The sequence below is a fragment of the Micropterus dolomieu genome, linkage group LG02 (genome assembly GCF_021292245.1).
Source record: "Micropterus dolomieu isolate WLL.071019.BEF.003 ecotype Adirondacks linkage group LG02, ASM2129224v1, whole genome shotgun sequence".
NCBI classification, from domain to species: Eukaryota; Metazoa; Chordata; class Actinopteri; order Centrarchiformes; family Centrarchidae; genus Micropterus; species Micropterus dolomieu.
This window is the reverse complement of record NC_060151.1, coordinates 3,675,721-3,693,867: the sequence shown is the minus strand read 5'-3', so window position 1 is coordinate 3,693,867 and position 18,147 is coordinate 3,675,721. Positions and strand designations below refer to the sequence as shown.

The following is an 18,147-nucleotide window of genomic DNA, read 5'->3' as shown; positions in this document are numbered from 1 at the left end:
ACGCACAGACGTATGCAAGACATGGGTTTCAGCTGTCGCATTCCTTGTGTCAAGCCACTCTTGAACAAGACACAGCGTCAGAAGCGTCTCGCCTGGGCTAAAGACAAAAAGGACTGGACTGCTGCTGAGTGGTCCAAAGTTATGTTCTCTGATCAAAGTAAATTTTGCATTTCCTTTGGAAATCAAGGTCTCAGAGTCTGGAGGACGAGAGGAGAGGCACAGAATCCACGTTGCTTGAAGTCCAGTGTAAAGTTTCCACAGTCAGTGATGGTTTGGGGTGCCATGTCATCTGCTGGTGTTGGTCCACTGTGTTTTCTGAGGTCCAAGGTCAACGCAGCCGTCTACCAGGAAGTTTTAGAGCACTTCATGGTTCCTGCTGCTGACCAACTTTATGGAGATGCAGATTTCATTTTCCAACAGGACTGGGCACCTGCACACAGTGCCAAAGCTACCAGTACCTGGTTTAAGGACCATGGTATCCCTGTTCTTAATTGGCCAGCAAACTGGCCTGACCTTAACCCTGTAGAAAATCTATGGGGTATCGTGAAGAGGAAGATGAGATACGCCAGACCCAACAATGCAGAAGAGCTGAAGGCCACTATCAGACCAACCTGGGCTCTCATAACACCTGAGTGCCACAGACTGATCTCTGCACTCCATGCCACACCGTATTGCTGCAGTAATTCAGGCAAAAGGAGCCCCAACTAAGTATTGATTGCTGTATATGCTCATAATTTTCATGTTCATACTTTTCAGTTGGCCAACATTTCTAAAAACCCTTTATTTGTATTGGTCTTAAGTAATACTAAAATAAAAATTTTTCGGAGATACTGAATTTGGGATTTTCAGTAGTTGTTTTAATCATCACAATTAAATGAAATAAACATTTGAAATATATCAGTCTGTGTGTAATGAATGAATATAATATCCAAGTTTCACTTTTTGAATGGAATTACTGAAATAAATTTACTTTTTGATGATATTCTAATTATATGACCAGCACCTGTATATGTACAAGGTGCGGACGTAGGAGAGGCCCACGCTGTGGGTCAGCATAGACTAAAATTCTCAGTGCCACCTGTGCAGGTGCTCAGAAGGGGTAAACCCAGTAGCAATAGCCTTAGAGGGCTGCACCTATACTCATAGAATCCGAGTTACAGTACGTAACCCCATGTCTTTGTATTAGTCAAGAATAATTTCAAGGACTGCCCAAGAAATTCTACAAAGCATCAAAGAGCTGTCAAAACCTGGACAGATTTTGCCTGCAGTCATTGCAAACTTGCAAAGGATGCATTTAGTATTTCTTGAGCAAAACAGTGCACCCTGGAAATAAAAATTTTCTTTTTTTTAAATCTAGGTCTAATTACGTATTTTGTTCTTTCACAAAGCTCCTGTAGACAGCCAACATGACAGTGATGTTAGAGCCACTGCTGAACTGTCAGCAGTGATTGAGCAGGATCATAAACATTACAATGTAAGTTTCTTCCCCTGTATAGTCACTGTTCTTTTTTAACATTCTAACATTTTTAACTATTTACAGTACATGCTTCGTCTGCATCCCTAAAAACAAATTAATAAAAAAGACTCATTTATCACTGTTCCACTGACATTTAAAATGTGTAATGTAATATTAATATAAATGTGATTTAGAGTTTAGAGTTAGAATCTTTTTGGATAGATATATATAGATAGATAGATAGAATTTAATGTATTTAGTCATTCATATGTATTTGTTAATTTGATAATGTTTTGATGTTTTTATAAAGAATATAACAAACAAAACATTCAGGTTGTTTAAAATTGCAAAACTAAAATGATTTGAGCTGCAGGACGTCATTAAAAAAACGAGCCAGTACACTATTGACTGTCATATACACAGAAATAAATTACAAAAACAAGATTACAACAAGACCTGAGTTAATCAGCCTTGCACATTTAATGTCAAACAACACAATAGCTGCCATAGAGCACAAGCTAACACAATGTTTGGATTTTCTTTATAATGAATGTTATCATATTTTTCCCCTACTGATTTTGTTTACAGAGTCTTAAGAAAGAACTACAATCAGAACAGCTATCAGAGACACGTATCTCTACCAGTGCTGATGAAGAAGTCACAGTCTTCATCAGCACTGGTAGAGGTATGTATGTAGGATGTAGCACACTTCAGAAGTGTGCTACACTTTATTTAACAGAAGGAATGGCAGCAACTCAGACACACTGAAGAAGAACATGCCTTTACATCGTTACAATGGACCAATGTTATCTCAAAGAGCATCAGATCTATACACCCATACTGTAGCTTTGGGTTCAAGCACCACAAGGTGAAAATAAAAGGTTCAACATGGAAGGGACCAATTTTCCAATGCAGTGGATACTGCTGTTTTGAGGACTGTCCAGTGGGTTTAGAAGTGAAAGTCATTGATTAGTTATGCCACGCTGATGCACGAACACCAATTGGACAGACACTTGAAACAAAGCTCCCTAGGACCCTTTATTTGGAGTCACTTCAAAAAATACCAGAACAAGTATTAGATTCAGGATGCAGGGATGAAAAGTCCTGAAGAACAAATCATATTCTGAATGAAAGGTAAAGAGATGTCATCAAAATGAACTTCTCAGCCTACAGACAGTAGTGGATATGAAGACTGGGAAAGACTGAAGTGCTGCAGAAGGTGCTGATGCACGCCAAAGGTGTAATACTTTGGTCGAAGAAGACACTGTCTGTTTTCCACCAACGGTGCAAACATGATATAGTTTATCTGCATGCTACCGGAAGTATAGTTCAGAGACCCAGTGCAAGTTCAGCCCCATTCTATGTGTATGAGTTGGTTGTTGGAAATCCATCTAAGGGTGCATCCCCTCTACCTCTGGCAACAAATCTAACTTGTGACAACACAACAGCATCAGTCCTGCATTTCTTACAGGCATTTGAGACAGACCTTACCAAAATGTATGGGAATGCATCATCAAAAAGACCTCTTATGATTATTTGCGATGGATCCATTGTGCCGCTTCAGGCCATTTCTTGGACATTCTGCAGGGTAAATCTAGAAGATCCTCTGTAGCATTTCAGCACAGAAAAAGTTGACCTCCCCATTCTTCATAGATGTCTCAGTCACATAATGAAGAATACCAAAGATCTGTGTAAGAAGAAGTGAGCTAAGTTCTGACTTTTTCTTAATATTTAGTATCTGGTCATTTAATGAAAATATAATAAATTGTCTGTTCTCCTTATAGTGTCCCAAAGCACTGCATTTTTTTTGGGCTTCTTGCCTGTTGTGGCTCACGGACTGAGACGGACGAAATCATTCTAAGAGCCAAAGTGCTGTTTTCAAGCCCTTACATTGGCACAAACTCCAAAAAGGGGACTATTGACATGGACAAAGAACAAGTCACTGAGGAAGACTACAAGGTATTGTTAAAAATAAATATAATATATATGTGTGTGTGATGTGTAATGCATTACTTAAAAAACACCATACTATTGTACTATGTATAATTTAGAGCATGTGCTCTAGCGTTTACTTGTACCTTGCCTAACAAATGCCCATTAAACATTTTTGCTTATTTACAGATGTCTCTTGTAATGTGTATCAGGTGAAGCACGCAGAAGTAATTACACAACCCGATCTCATCTCATGCGTCACATATGCACGCTTTGGAAAAACCGTGTATTGTATACAAAACAGCGATTTTGCGTGTATATGGTACGCTGCAGTTTGCAATAGCGTTTCAACACAAAGGAGGCTGTGCACAGCTGTAGGGTCATCACATACGCGTCTCATACACACGTACCTGGGGGCGTCTAATATACACGCAAAATCACCATTTTGCGTACAATAGACACGGCTTTTCCAAAGCGTGTATATGTGACGCCTGAGCATGACAACAGGCTTACACATTATGTCAAATTCCCTTCAGCCAATTAAGCCAAGCTGCGCACACTTCCAGGCCACTTGATCTGTTCTCACTGACTCTGGCATTTTCTGGCATAACTCTTAATGGTAACTATGTTGAGAATGACAGCGTTAGTACTGCGTTCATCTCTCTTTTAGATTCAATTGGCTTCTCTCAGTGTTCATAAACCTACTCACTGTTTTAACCACACCCTCGACCTTGTTCTGGTATAATTGTTCTGGTGAAATTAAACATTTAACAGTGTTCCCACAGAATCCCTTTTTATCCACTGTTTGATTACTTTTGAGTTTGTATTGCTGAACTACACACCATTGGGCCAAAATTTCTATTTGTTGTCTGTCTGATATTGCTGTAGCTAAATTTAAGGATGCAATTCCATTAGCTCTAAATTCATTATGAAGTCACAACATAACGGAGGATGCTAATTTAAGTCCCTCCCAAATCGATCATCTTGTTGATAGTGCTGCAGGCTCGCTGCAAATGACACTCAACTCTGTAGCCCCTCTAAAAAAGAAAATACTAAAACAAAGACGGTTAGCTCCATGGTATAATACTGAAACTCGCAAATTAAAGCAAATATCGCGGAAACTTGAGAGGAATTGGCGTTCCACCAAACTGGAAAATTCTTGTTTAATTTGATAGTCTTAAAACTTATAGGAAGGCCCTCTGTAATGCCAGAGCAGCGTACTACTCGTCATTAATACATTAATAGAGGAAAATAGGAACAACCCCAGGTTTCTTTTCAGCACTGTAGCCAGGCTGACAGAGAGTCACAGCTCTATTGAGCCAAGTATTCCCATAGCTCTCAGTAGTTACAACTTCATGAGCTTCTTTACTGAAAAAATTCTAACTATTAGAAACAAAATTCACCAAGACCTGCCCTTAACTGGCACCAACTTATCGCCAAACTCAGGAACCTTAGAAACGGCTGTAAAACCATCTACCAGATCTACCAGACTGCTTTGCCTCCCTCAATCTTTACCAACTAACTTCAATAATTTCTTCATCTAAACCATCAACCTGCCTCTTAGGTTGCTAGGCTACTTAAAGAAATTTTACCCTTAGTCAGCACTTCTCTACTAGATATGTTCAATCTATCTTTATCAACAGGCTATGTACCACAGTACTTTAAAGTAGCTGTAATTAAACCTCTTCTGAAAAAGCCCAACCATGATCCAATTGTTTTAGCCATCTATAGACCTATATCTAACCTTCCATTTCTCTCTAATGTAGTGGGACAACAGTGTGGATTTGTGCATTTTATGTTAAATAAATTTGGAGCTTTCAACAGACTGCTGAAGAGACCTCAACGGAAGGGGGGTGGAAAAGTTGCTTTCTCCAGTGCTGTTCATGAGCAGTTGATCGTAAAACTGGCACCTTTTGATTAATAACACGGTGCCTGACTGTTAAACTGACAAAAGGGAAATTAACCAGGGATTACAAACAGCCTATCGGAACTCTCCTTGAAGGGGGACAGGAAATCCTAAACTGCCCCCCCACACACACACACGTAACCGTGGCAACTGACCTTGCTTTGTGTTTCATTACCCCATCAAAGGGATAATCCGTGTCACACCCATTTGTGACATAATCCAGGACAGCCGAACTTTAAAAACACAAAGACTGCAGTCTCCAAAGACTCAAGCATTAACTGTTTAATTAAATCTTTTAGTTAATTGATTACGTTTGCCTCTATTTGAGTAGTTATGTTACCATGTTGTTGCTATGTGTTGTTGATATTAGTGCTGAAAAGAATCTAAATAAGTTACTTTTGCAGTGTTTTTCAGCATGATTAAGGACACTCCTTCATCTTATGTGTAACCAATGCTTGTTCACAACACTTTCTCACACAATTCCTTTAGAAATTATTATAAAGAAATGTCATACTATACTCTATTAATTATCCAGCTTGAATTTAAGGCTGAATAACTAATATTCCCCAGTTCCTAAGGAAAGGTTGTTTTGGATTAATCTAAGCTTTCCTCGTGTAACCTGAGCACCCCCAAGTGGACGAAATAAGTATTACATACCATCGTTTGACCACTGAGATTTGATTGTGGAAAATATTTGATTATAATACGCGCAAATAGATTTTCATTTCTTTTTAGACATTAAAGTTTAGAAAGGCAGTCCCTCGGGAAACCAGAAACGCCCCTTGGGGGAACCACGCCCCAGACAACAAAAGAGCGACACACGACTCTCTTCTCCTCGTGCTCTGGTCTTCCGCTCTGCTCTCTGGACGCTTCGGCACGCGCCCGGCGTGCCTCTCCCGGCAACGCCCTAAGAGTTCGGCCAGCGCAATGAGCCCTTTGTTCACTTGAAGCTACACACGCGAAGTGCCGCAACATCGATTTTTACCTCAATTCCAGCAATCTTTTGTTTTGTTAAAGTTATCAGTCCGTGAAGTTACACTGGTCTAATTCAGGAACTACCAAGATCCCTTTTTAAGCTTTTTCGTCGAGCCAACTTCACCGAGGTCAGACCAAGCCACGTGGTCTCGCCAGCAGCAACAAAGGAAACCTGAAAACAGCCGAATTGCCAGACGGAGGACGGCCAACCCTTGAGGTTTTTCTTCAGACACGAAGAACCCCGGAGAATCCCTAGCAAAAAGCCAGGATCGGGCAGCTAGCGTGGGACCCGTGCAACAGGCCAAAGCAGACCATCGACAAGCAGTAAGACCAATCAAAGCATTCTGTGGTCAGAGATGTCCCGTAATGTTAATATTTTCTTTTTAACCCCTAAACTCATAGCTTACTTTCATTAGTTCTCCTCTGCCATATGAGTCAAATGCTTCCCACAATCGAACCTCCATTCTCATTGTTCAGCCATTGTTTAATTTCCCTGTATTTGACCACCCTTTTATATCGCTTTAGTTAGTTAATAAATTCACTGTGAGTAATTGTATAATTATTAAAACCATATCCAGAGGTCCGCAGACTCTGGGCGGATTGGATCTCCGGTGGTGCCCCGCAAAACGAGAGCGTTAGATATTAATATTTTCTGAATAAATCTAAAATTCATAATTTGGTATTAATTTTCAAATTTATTACATCAATCAATTCTCACTTGTTGATTGTCGTATGTTTGATTGTTTGACTTTAGATGATAGTGTTTATTTGCTATAGTGAATAAATTCTGTTATAATTTTAAGAAGTTGTTGTTTGTGGTTATTGTATTGAATATTGTGACATCAGTTGGTTGTGATGGCCAGTGTACGGACTCACTCTTCAAACTCACCTATCATTGAATGATAATGTTTGATTGTTGACAATTTGTAGGTGAAATTATCCTTTTTAGACTGATTTCATATTTGGTTATTGGTCCCTGATTCCAGGGTGTTTAATTAAATCAATTGATTAATGACAATTAATACATTTTGATTTTAATAATTTTATTAATATTTCTAGAATATCTCTGAGATTCAGCCAATAACCAAACCTGATCCTTCGTGACCCCAACACATTTAATCTACATACATCTTCTTCTTCTTCTGCTTGTTGTTGTTCTTCTTCTCTGATGTCCTTAACACTGAAACAGACCACTGTGGCCTTTATAGAATTTGCATCGGGGCCCGCTTCCTCATAATCATGATCATCATCACTCTCCTCTTCTTCCCTTCTCTCAGCTTCCTCTTTGAGTTTCCCATTGGTGTGTACAGGGTCAACATTCCTTCTCCTCCTCCTCCTCATCCTCGTCATCTTCATAATCGTTACTGCCTCTGACAGACACTGAAACACAAGCATCAGGACAAAATGTTTTATGATTATCCGAATCAATCAGGGATTGACATTAACTTTTTTGCTCACTAGTCAATGTGGCTAGCCACATTTTTGTTGTTGGAAAATTTTAAAAGTTTTATATGATTAAAGTTGACAACAGCATGCTTAAATTGGCGTGTTAAAATGTACTAATATTATCATTAGCACTGATACGGTTGTGTTGAAAGCACCTTTTTTAAAAAACATGTAGTCTATTAAGATAAACACATAAAAGTGTTGCATCAGAAACGATTTATTTTTAACAGCAGTAAATACTGTAATACAGAGTAGAGCAATGATCTGCATTTGAAACAAAGAGCAAAGAATAAATTATTTTGTCTAAGAAAAAATCCACAATTAAGGCAACAGGATTAAAATTGCATTTAGGCCTACATTTAGGCATTTAGGATTGTTTTGCATTTCCTCAGAGCTCTGACTGGATTTATGCTTATCATCATGAAGCTCTGGTCGCTCTGAGTAACTGGAGATAAGTCTGAAACAGGTCTTTATTTACCAGATTATTCCCATACAAACGCATCTCCTCCTTTCCTACATGGCATGAGTACTTTTAAAAATAGAATTAACTCTGGAAAGGTAGCTGTGATATGATGTGACATGAGAGTAGCCAGTAGAAACACCATGTCCCTTTATCTTGAAGAAATCTGTAATTTACCAGCATTTAACGGCCCTTTCCTCCTGCCTTTGTGTTTCAGCTATGCCTTTTCTCTTTCTCTCGTTCTCCTGTGCATTTGACAAAGATCATACCATCAAGTTTAAACCAGGCGGGAGGCTGACGGTCTGCAGGTCTAAGGGACTCATTTGACAAAAGTCTGGATGTCATATTTGGCGCAGCACTGCAGGAGAATGAGACATGCCTGTTGTGTGGACTCTCCTGCTATTCAAAAAGATTACTACATCATCACTGCTGCTGGTTAACAGCAGGCTAAAACAGCCCTTTGTCTGACAGCCAGTACTCAAGTTTGATCTCCACAGCGTCTTCTTGTTTACAGTGTTGTCAGTCAAGATAGGCTTCCTGAATGAAACAATGAGCAAACACTATGTGCAGGTAGTAGCCTACTCATGGGAGTTTTAGTGTCGTAGGGTCAAATTGCAATTTGTTTGTTATTTCAGATGCCTTTTGAAAAGACTACAATTTTTCTACACGCCAAAGTGGCTAGTGGGAGTGACTGTGTTACCCACCATGGGTGTTAATGTCAAGACCTGGAATCAAATCTTTACAAGCATTCATGCACAAACATCGGATGGAAGTGTATTTTGAGAAAATAAAAAAACAAAACAGAATGTGTCCTGGTGAGCACACACATTGAGTTTGGAAGATGGTTCCAGGCTGCTTGGCTCGTCGTCTTCTTCCGACAACCAGACAGACCACCACCAAGACCAGCAGGAACAGCAGCAGACCCCCACCTGCTACTGAGGAGACCAGCGGTAACATAGGCACTAGGAGAGAGAAACAAACAGTTTATCCTGAAATTTTTTCCACTTCAAGCACTGTATACAGTCCCCTCCAAAAGTAAGGCAAATTCCTTTGTTTTTGTTGTTTACTGAAGACAATTGGGTTCAAGATCAAAAGATGAGTATGAGACAAGAGTTCAGAATTTCAGTTTTTATTTCCTGGTCTTCCTGGTCTCATACGCATCTTTTGATCTCCTTTAGCTGAAAATGTAACTTACACACGTGCGTTTGTTGTTCTCCTTTTTGGGCTGTGAGTTGTAACCTCACAGTAATCAGTTAACTGGGTGTCGGGGAGCTGCACAGCTCTCTCTGTAGCTCAGACAATCCCTGCTACCTGCGTGTGCTCATCCATCCTTTCACCCAGATTCTTTGTCTTTATAATCGCCATCTTTTAAGAACAAACAACAACTGTTTTGTGTTCAGGATCGCTCGTTTCACCATCCAATGAAGGTTAAAGTCAAGGGAAACTGGACTTGGTTGAAGATACTGGAAGACGTTTCGTCCCTCATCCAAAGGACTTCTTCAGTTCTGCAATTTTGGATGAGGGACGAAACGTCTTCCAGTATCTTCAACCAAGTCCAGTTGCCCTTGACTTTAACCTTCGTTGGATAACTATGACCTGGATGACTGAGAATCTTCATAGACAGTAATTTAACCAGGCTTTTCTAAGTGTACGTCTTAGCGTATTTTTTCTAAAACAGTACCGCCCCTTGGCGGCAAACGACTGCTGCTGCATCACTCCTTATTAGCTGGTAGCTTGACGCAGAAGTGTTTTTTTGCTGGTAGATCATCAACATCCTATTTAAAGCTGGGTTTCGTTATTTTCAGAATTTTCTTGGCTACATGAAGTGCCCGTCATTGGCACAATTGCTCATAATTGGCTCGGCCTACCCACGAAATAATAGGGGCTGGCCCTACCTTACGAAGCGGGCTCTCGTTGGCTATTTTTGACAGATTTGGTGTCACTTGAAATGTCAGAGTTCAGCGGCTAATTTTAATACAAGCTATCGTAGTTGTTTACATTCAAATCAGAGTTCTTACTTAATGACATACGAGCCACGTCTGCTGGCAAATATGAAACGAGGCGGCGCTGACAAAACGTAGCAAAACGTAGCAAAACATTTTTGTCAACATAAACGGCGGTACCTCGAACACAAGCGTACTGCATTTTCCTGCCTTTTTAACATGGTTGTGTCTACAAACTTGTCACAGCTGTTTGGGTAACACACGTGACATGTCCACCAAACGGGAGAAAACAGACTTCAAAGCCCATTGACAGAAGCAGCACAAAAATACACTGGCTGCGTATTGTCTCTGTAGCGGAGTGGAGACACTCTTCTGGGACGCAGTGCAGCGCATCTGGTGTGAACACAGACTAGAATGGCTGTGATCCACTTTGGAAGCCGCAACGCAGACAGAGGACTTTTGGAGTGAGTCCGTGGTCATGTAAACTTGGTATAAATGGACTTGGTAGCAGGTGGGCTCCGTTATGAAGCTCCGGTGTTAAGAGCTTCCATGCAGCTGGCCACATATTTTATTGTTTGTGTGTATAAAGCCTTTTCAGACAGGGAGTGACCCTCCTCCTGCGTCTTCTTTTGAACCCGGGGGGTGTCATTGTTGTGTGAACAAACAGAGGAATCACCACTGTAACCATGGCAACAGCTTCTGTGTGCTACTAAATCTCTGCAGCAGTATTTTCTTTACTGAACAGGCCTGTGGAAAATGTTAGAAATTACTGAAAGATAGATGTTTATTTTTGTGCTGTTTGCTTTATGGACACTGGTGACTGAACATTGTAGGCTAAGCAAGTGTTTTTTTGTTGGCTATCGGAGTACATTTGTATGTGCTATTAGTGTAACTTACCCAGGGTTTCTCTGGATTTTTGAGGGTGCACCCGTAGCCTTAGAATACCATGAAAACAGTTCACATAGGCTGCTTTAATGATCAGTCCCAAAAGTCAGTAGATGAACATGACAAAGACTGTACCTGGTTTGGTACCTGTTACATCAGCAAATAGGGTTAGTCCACAAAAATTTGCAGTTTGGAGGTTTGTGTGAAAAAAATGGCCTGGGGTCGAGTCAATTGCCGCCCTGAATTATTGTGCCAGTCCGCCGCTAGAAATGAGAAATGAAAGGATTTGTGGGTAGATGAGTTTTCAAGTGGTTGCGAGGTGCATGCTATTCTCGGCAGGCAGGCAGAATTCTGCATAACACCGGCAATACGCTCGCTGGAGTTGGCATGTTTCGTCTTCCGGGCTTCACCCGAGGCAGCGTGGAGATGCCGGTTCGTCAGGAAAACAGAAGTGTCTTTCTCGTCTGTTAGCCCACTTGATGTATGCGCTCAGCACGGACCCGACCGGGCGCGTCAGCTCTCGAGACCGTGAGCAATACACTGGAAAGAGGGGACACACAGCTCCACAACCGGGAGGCTGCTTTCCTGGCGGACCTGGCAGTCAACAGTCTCCCGGAGACAGGTAATTGTTTTGGAACAAGAGAAACAGCAATCCAAAGAGGCTCACAAACTACAACAGGTAAGATGTTCTTTCTCTGTTAGCTCGGACTCTACTATAACCCACACACTTGTCTTTGGTTTTTCTTTGTAATAGAGATTGTCTTCACGCACATACCCTAGCTCAGGTGGAGATCAAACAATCAAGAAGTTTCCACATACCTGACCTCAGGCAATCATCCTCGTACATATGGAATATGTAACGGTGGAGTCTCGACACGATAGAGAACGCCATTAGATGCATGTCTAGACTTGAACAACAATTTGGTTTTTGCTACATTTAAGACAAGTCTATGTTCACAAATCCAGTGAACTTCTAGTTCTAATTCCGATTGAAGTTTATTTCTTAATTCGTTTATACAAGTTGATGCAAAATGAATAGTTCTATCATCCATGAATAATTTGTAAGCTGAGATCAGTTTTGTAAGATAGCTGTTGACAGTTGTTACTGTAATATTCTGTGAAACTTGGTTTTGTCCATGTTTGCATCTTTACACATGAAAAGGTGGACCAAAACATCAGTCATAGTATTTTTTCTTGTTTTTCTTGTCAAATGAGATACAAATGTAATAGACACACTGCTGTTTTATCTTATCTTATGTCTTATCTAACACTGTAGCACCACAGCAGGGTGGCACTGTGGTGCAGTGGCTAGCACTGTCGCCTCACAGCAAGAAGGTGGTCGACCTTGGTCATCCCAGACCTTTCTGTGTGGGCATGTTCTCCCACAGTCCAAAGACATGCATAGATTCATTGGTGACTCTAAATTGCCCCTAGAGGTGTGAGTGTGTGTGAATGGCTGTTTGTCTTTATGTTTCCTGTGATAAACTGGCGACTTGTCCAGCGTGTACCCCGCCTCTCACCCAGTGTCAGCTGGGATAGGCTCCCTGCAACTCTGCATGGATAAGCGGGTATAGACGATGGATGGATGCAGCACCGCAGCGTGCTTATAGAAACGTGATTTGTTTTGTCTGGAGACATTGTTCATAAAATATAGCAACAGTTAGTTTAAATTCTCCATTCTACTTACTTTTGATGAGGACACTAACTGGTGCAGCCATGGGAGAAGTGTATTTCCGTGTAGACCATGTGACTTCATACACACAGCTGTAGTTGCCCTGGTGTTCGTACTCAGCAGCAGGGAAGTTAAAGGAGGCTGAGTGGTTGACTGCTGGCTTGGGGTCAGTGATGTTGGAGCCAGAGAAGATGAGGAAGAAAACACCAGTGGGATAGTGGGAGGAAGTGGAGCAGGTGAAGACAAAGCTGTCACCCCTGGTGACCTCTGAACCTCTGTTAGGGGACGTCAGGGAGATGCTGGGCGGCTGCAGTCTCACTGGGTAAAAAAAGGACAAAGAGAGTCCAAATGTTTCCAGCAAAACCACACCACAGAAACGTTTGACCACACAACAAAAAACACATTTATTGTTCAAATTTAACTGTATTTTTTCAAATTTCCCACCATGATGGTGTAAATGCTCTTTTTAAAGAATGCTCTACGGTACCAGAAACTGCCCAATCACCACATTACCTCTGTTGTACCTCGTAAGCTTCCGTAGTCCTCCATCTGCCTCTCACAGGAGAAATTGTGTGGAAAAACACTTCTGTGCTATTGTGTTGTTTTCTTAGTAAATTGAACCGTTTTGTTAAAACTTTCAATGCATATTGTTTACTGTTTTCACTATTAAAGGGATACTTTGCGATTCTTATCCAAGACACTGTTGTCACGATCCTGTCTGTGTGTCTTGTTGGGAGTTTGGTTGTCTGGTTCTGATCTGTTTAGTTTCATTATTCTGTTGATTATTCTGCTTTAGTCTGTTCTCGTTATTTAGTTTGTTATTCGGTTTGCCTGTCTGTCCTGTTTTAGTTTTTGACTTCTGATGTTTGTTTATGTTTCTGCATCTTGATTTGCTTCTGCTTGTTTCCCCCCAGTAATCCTTCTGCCTGCTTTTTGTTTCCCCGGTGATCACTCTCCCTGTCTGTGTCTCTGTGTGCTTGATTAGTCCCTCATGTCTGTCCCCTGTTTTGCTCCTGCCCAGCTCGTTAACCCTGTGTGTATAAATATGCTTGCTTGTTTCCCTCAGTCTTTGTCTGGTCATTGTAGTAGCCTGTCATGTGTAGCTTTGTTCTTGTCTCGTCTCTGCCATATCTGTCTTGGATCTGAACCCGTTTGGATTACCTGTTTCATTTGGATTGTTTATTCTTTGGGTGTATCTCAACCACTCTGCCAGTAAGTGTGCTCGCCATTTGTTTGCCACAATAAACGTTTTTGAACTGTATCTACTCCGCTCTGTGTCCTGCAATTGGGTCCACCAACCTGCTCAATCACGCACGTCCCTGACACGTGTGCTCTGAATAAAATTTGGTTTTCCTACACAGCCCCGGGTCTGTAAACTGAGCACAAACAAAGCTGCTCAGAGCAAGCAGCAGGTGGAGGTTGCGCGCTCGAAACAGTGGGAGAGAGAATGTAAACAAACAGCGGTACATTCGAACATGCTGGACTCATTAGCTTAACTTGATCTGTGAAGAAGACTGAGAAACAGCCAAAGAGGGAAAGGTCTGAGGAACTGTGAAACAATTTATATGACTAGGTGTGGGGAAGACCTGTGTTAACATCTGTGAGGGGTTTAAATGCTGGATAAATGTATAAGATTTGAAAGGAATGAAAACCGATGCTATGTTTGCTGGACAGGTGAGTAAAGTTAGCTTTGCTGTTTCACATAAACGAAAGCTTCAGTATTACTATCTTGTCTGTCTTGTCATGTTTGTGATGATCCCAGCTGGTTAGCTTTGTTAGCTTTGCTGCAGCGGTCAGTGTATGTGCGGTAGAGGAGGAATAGACGGAGCGCGTGTGTGAACGGAGCCCCGGTGAATAGAGAGAAACGGGTCAGCACCTTGTTCAGCAGTAAATGTACAGTAGAAGTTACAGTGGCTGGTGAATAAACACTGCAGCTTCTCAGGACTAAAGATGAGCTCCTGTGTGTTGCTGTCAACTGTTGAATAAAGAGTGAAGGAGGTTAGTCCCAAAGTTAGCACTGACTTCGACCCTGGAGAAAAACAGTCTGTCTTGTGCTTCCCAGCTCTTATCAGTCACTGTATTTTTGTAAAAACTATTTCAAAGAACTTGCTAGTTTTTACTCTGTTGTGTTTTAGACGCAAAAACAACGTCGGACACTCTGCTCCTCCATTTCAGGAGTTACTTAGTGAAAATCCTATAGTGATGGTGTCTGCCCCCCGACCATTGAAATTATTTAAATCAAAGGTAAACAGAAGAGGAGCTGTGCATAAAAAACTCATAAAAATTAAAACCACAAGAACAATAGTGCAAACGAATAGGAGAGCTGAATGATATTAATACTCACATTCCTCAAGGCACAGGCCGAGGAGGTGGAGTTGCAGCTATCTTTGACTGCAACCAATTATTTTCGTTATAGTGTACCGAGCACCTGGCCCGTACTCTGAATTCTAATCTGAATTTGCAGAGTTTTTGTCAACTTTAGTCCTTAAAACGGAAAAAGTTATTATTGTAGGGGACTTTAATATTCATTACAGCTTTAGTACTGCGTTTATCTCTCTTTTAGATTCCATTGGCTTCTCTCAGTGTTCATGAACCGACTCACTGTTTTAACCACACCCTCGACCTTGTTTTGGTATACGGTATTGAAATTGAACATTTAATAGTGTTTCCACAGAATCCCTCTTTATCTGACCACAGTTTGATAACTTTTGAGTTTGTATTGCTGAACTACACGCCATTGGGCAAAAATTTCTATACAAGATGTCTGTCTAATAGTGCTGTAGCTAAATTTAAGGATGCGATTCCATCAGCTCTAAATTCATTATCAGATCACAAAGTAACGGAGGACTCCTATGCTAAATTCTGCCCCTCCCAAATCGATCATCTTGTTGATAGTGCTGCTGGCTCGCTGCGAATGACACTCGACTCTGTAGCCCCTCTAAAAAAGAAAATACTAAAACAAAGACGGTTAGCTCCATGGTATAATACTGAAACTCTTTATTTCAAATTAAAGCAAATATCGCGAAAACGTGAGAGGAATTGGCGTTCCACCAAACTGGAAAATTCTCGTTTAATTTGGCAAGATAGTCTTAAAACTTATAGGAAGGTCCTCCGTAATGCCAGAGCAGCGTACTACTCGTCATTAATAGAGGAAAATAGGAACAACCCCAGGTTTCTTTTCAGCACTGTAGCCAGGCTGACAGAGAGTCACAGCTCTATTGAGCCAAGTATTCCCATAGCTCTCTGTAGTTACGACTTCATGAGCTTCTTTAATGATAAAATTCTAACTATTAGAAACAAAATTCACCATGACCTGCCCTTAACTGGCACCAACTTATCTCTAAACTCAGGAACCATAGAAAACAGCTGTAGAACCAGATATATGTTTAGACTGTTTTGCTTCCCTCAGTCTTTACCAACTAACTTCAATAATTTCTTCATCTAAACCATCGACCTGCCTTTAAGACTCCATCCCGACTAGGCTGCTTAAAGAAGTTTTACCCTTAGTCAGCACTTCTATACTAGATATGATCAATCTATCTTTATCAACAGGCTATGTACCACAGTACTTTAAAGTAGCTGTAATTAAACCTCTTCTGAAAAAGCCCAAACTTGATCCGGATGTTTTAGCCAACTATAGACCTATATCTAACCTTCCATTTCTCTCTAAGGTCCTGGAGAAAGCAGCTGTGTGACTTTCTACAGAGCAATAGTTTATTTGAGCATCATAGCACAGAGACAGCACTGGTGAAAATTACTAATGACCTCCTCATTGCATCAGACAAAGGACTTGTCTCGGTACTGGTTTTAGTAGATCTTAGTGCTGCTTTTGATACCATTGACCATCGGATCCTATTACAGAGACAGAGTCATTGGCATTAAAGGAACCACTCTAAGCTGGTTTAAGTCCTATTTATCAGATCGATTTCAGTTTGTACATGTTAACGATGAGTCCTCCATGCCCGCCAAAGTTAGTCATGGAGTTCCACAAGGATCTGTGCTCTTCACTTTATATATGCTTCCTTTAGGCAATTGTAGTGAACAACGTTGTGGATTTGTGCATTTTATATTGAATAAATTTGGAGCTACTCTAAATTCCTTTCTCCTCCCCAGAGAAGAAGGGAAGGGGTCAAAGTTGCTTTCTCTAAGTGCTATCCCGACCATAAAACTGGCACCTTTTTGATTCCGAAGCTGATAACGCGGGGCCTGACTGTTAAACTGACAAAGGGACACAAACCAGCCATTGGCATTTCCCTAAACAGCCTATCAAAACTGGCCTCCCCACACAAGTTTCCGTGGCAACTGACCTTATTCTTTGTTTTATTACCACATCAAAGGGATACTCCTTGTCTCACCTAAGTGTGACATGGTCCAGGACAGCCGAACTTTCAATGTGAAAGGGACTGCAGTCTCCAAAGACTCAAAGCATTTAATTAAGTTTAATTAAATCTTTAGTTACCTGAATACGTTTGCCTCTATTTGAGTAGTTATGTTAACTGTTGTTGCTATCTGTTGTTGATATTAGTGCTGAAAAGAAAGTTACTTGTGTAGTGTTTTTATTTTCAGCAAGACACTCCTTCATCTAATGTAATCAATGCTTGTTCATAGTACTTTCCTACAAAATTCCTTTAGAAATGATGACAAAGGAATGTTTTACTATACTCTTAATCGCCAGCTTGAATTTAAGGATGAATCAACAATATTCCCAGTTCCTAAGGAGAGACGATCTTTGATTTAATCCAAGCTTTCCTCATGTAACCTGAGCTCCCCCAAGTGGACGAAATAAGTATTACATGCCCTCGTCGGAAATGCCGTTAAATGTATAAATATCCTGACCAATAATGTGACAATTGTTTCCTGTTACCAAATGCCTAGAACAGTACAACAATTCAACCATTGAGGTTCGATTGTGGAAAATATTTGATTATAATACGCGCAAATAGATTTCTTTTTAGACATTAAGTTTAGAAAGGAAGTCCCTTGGGAAATCTGAGACGCCCCCTGGGGAACCACGCCCCAGGCAACAAAAGAGCGACACGCGACCTCGCTTCGCTCTCTTCTCTTCGCTGTTGGCTCTTCCACTCTGCTCTGCTCTCTGGACGTTTCGGCACGCGCAGCGTGCCTCGCCAGGCAACGCCCAGACTCGGCCAGCGAAACAAACAGGCCCTTTGTTCGCCTGAAGCTACACACCTGAAGTGCCGCGACATCGATCTGCCTTCAGTTTGTTTTATTTTCTTTATTTCTTTTGTTTGTTAAAGTTATCAGTTCGTTAAGTTACACTGGACTAATTCAGGAACGACCAAGTTCCATTTTAAGCCTTTTTCGTCGAGCCAACTTCACCAAGGTCAGACCAAGCCACGTGGTCTCGCCAGCTACAACGAAGGAAACCTGAAAACAGCCGAATTGCCAGACGGAGGAGGCGTTTTCAATCAGACACGGAGAACCCCGGAGAATCCCTAGCAAAAAGCCAGG

The 18,147-nt window shown here is 41.1% G+C and overlaps 1 protein-coding gene across 1 annotated transcript in view; it reads right to left on the bottom strand.

Moving 5' to 3' along the window:
• Positions 1-7,295: 7,295 nt before the first annotated feature.
• The window catches only part of LOC123957703 (deleted in malignant brain tumors 1 protein), a 68,810-nt gene continuing 57,958 nt past the window's right edge, over positions 7,296-18,147 (bottom strand). The window contains exons 23-25 of the mRNA XM_046030696.1: positions 12,691-12,993; positions 9,003-9,137; positions 7,296-7,649 (exon numbers count right to left, since the gene is read on the bottom strand). Of these exons, the coding sequence (XP_045886652.1) occupies positions 7,582-7,649; positions 9,003-9,137; positions 12,691-12,993 (506 nt within the window). The 3' untranslated portion in view covers positions 7,296-7,581. The remainder of the gene's footprint in view (positions 7,650-9,002; positions 9,138-12,690; positions 12,994-18,147) is intronic.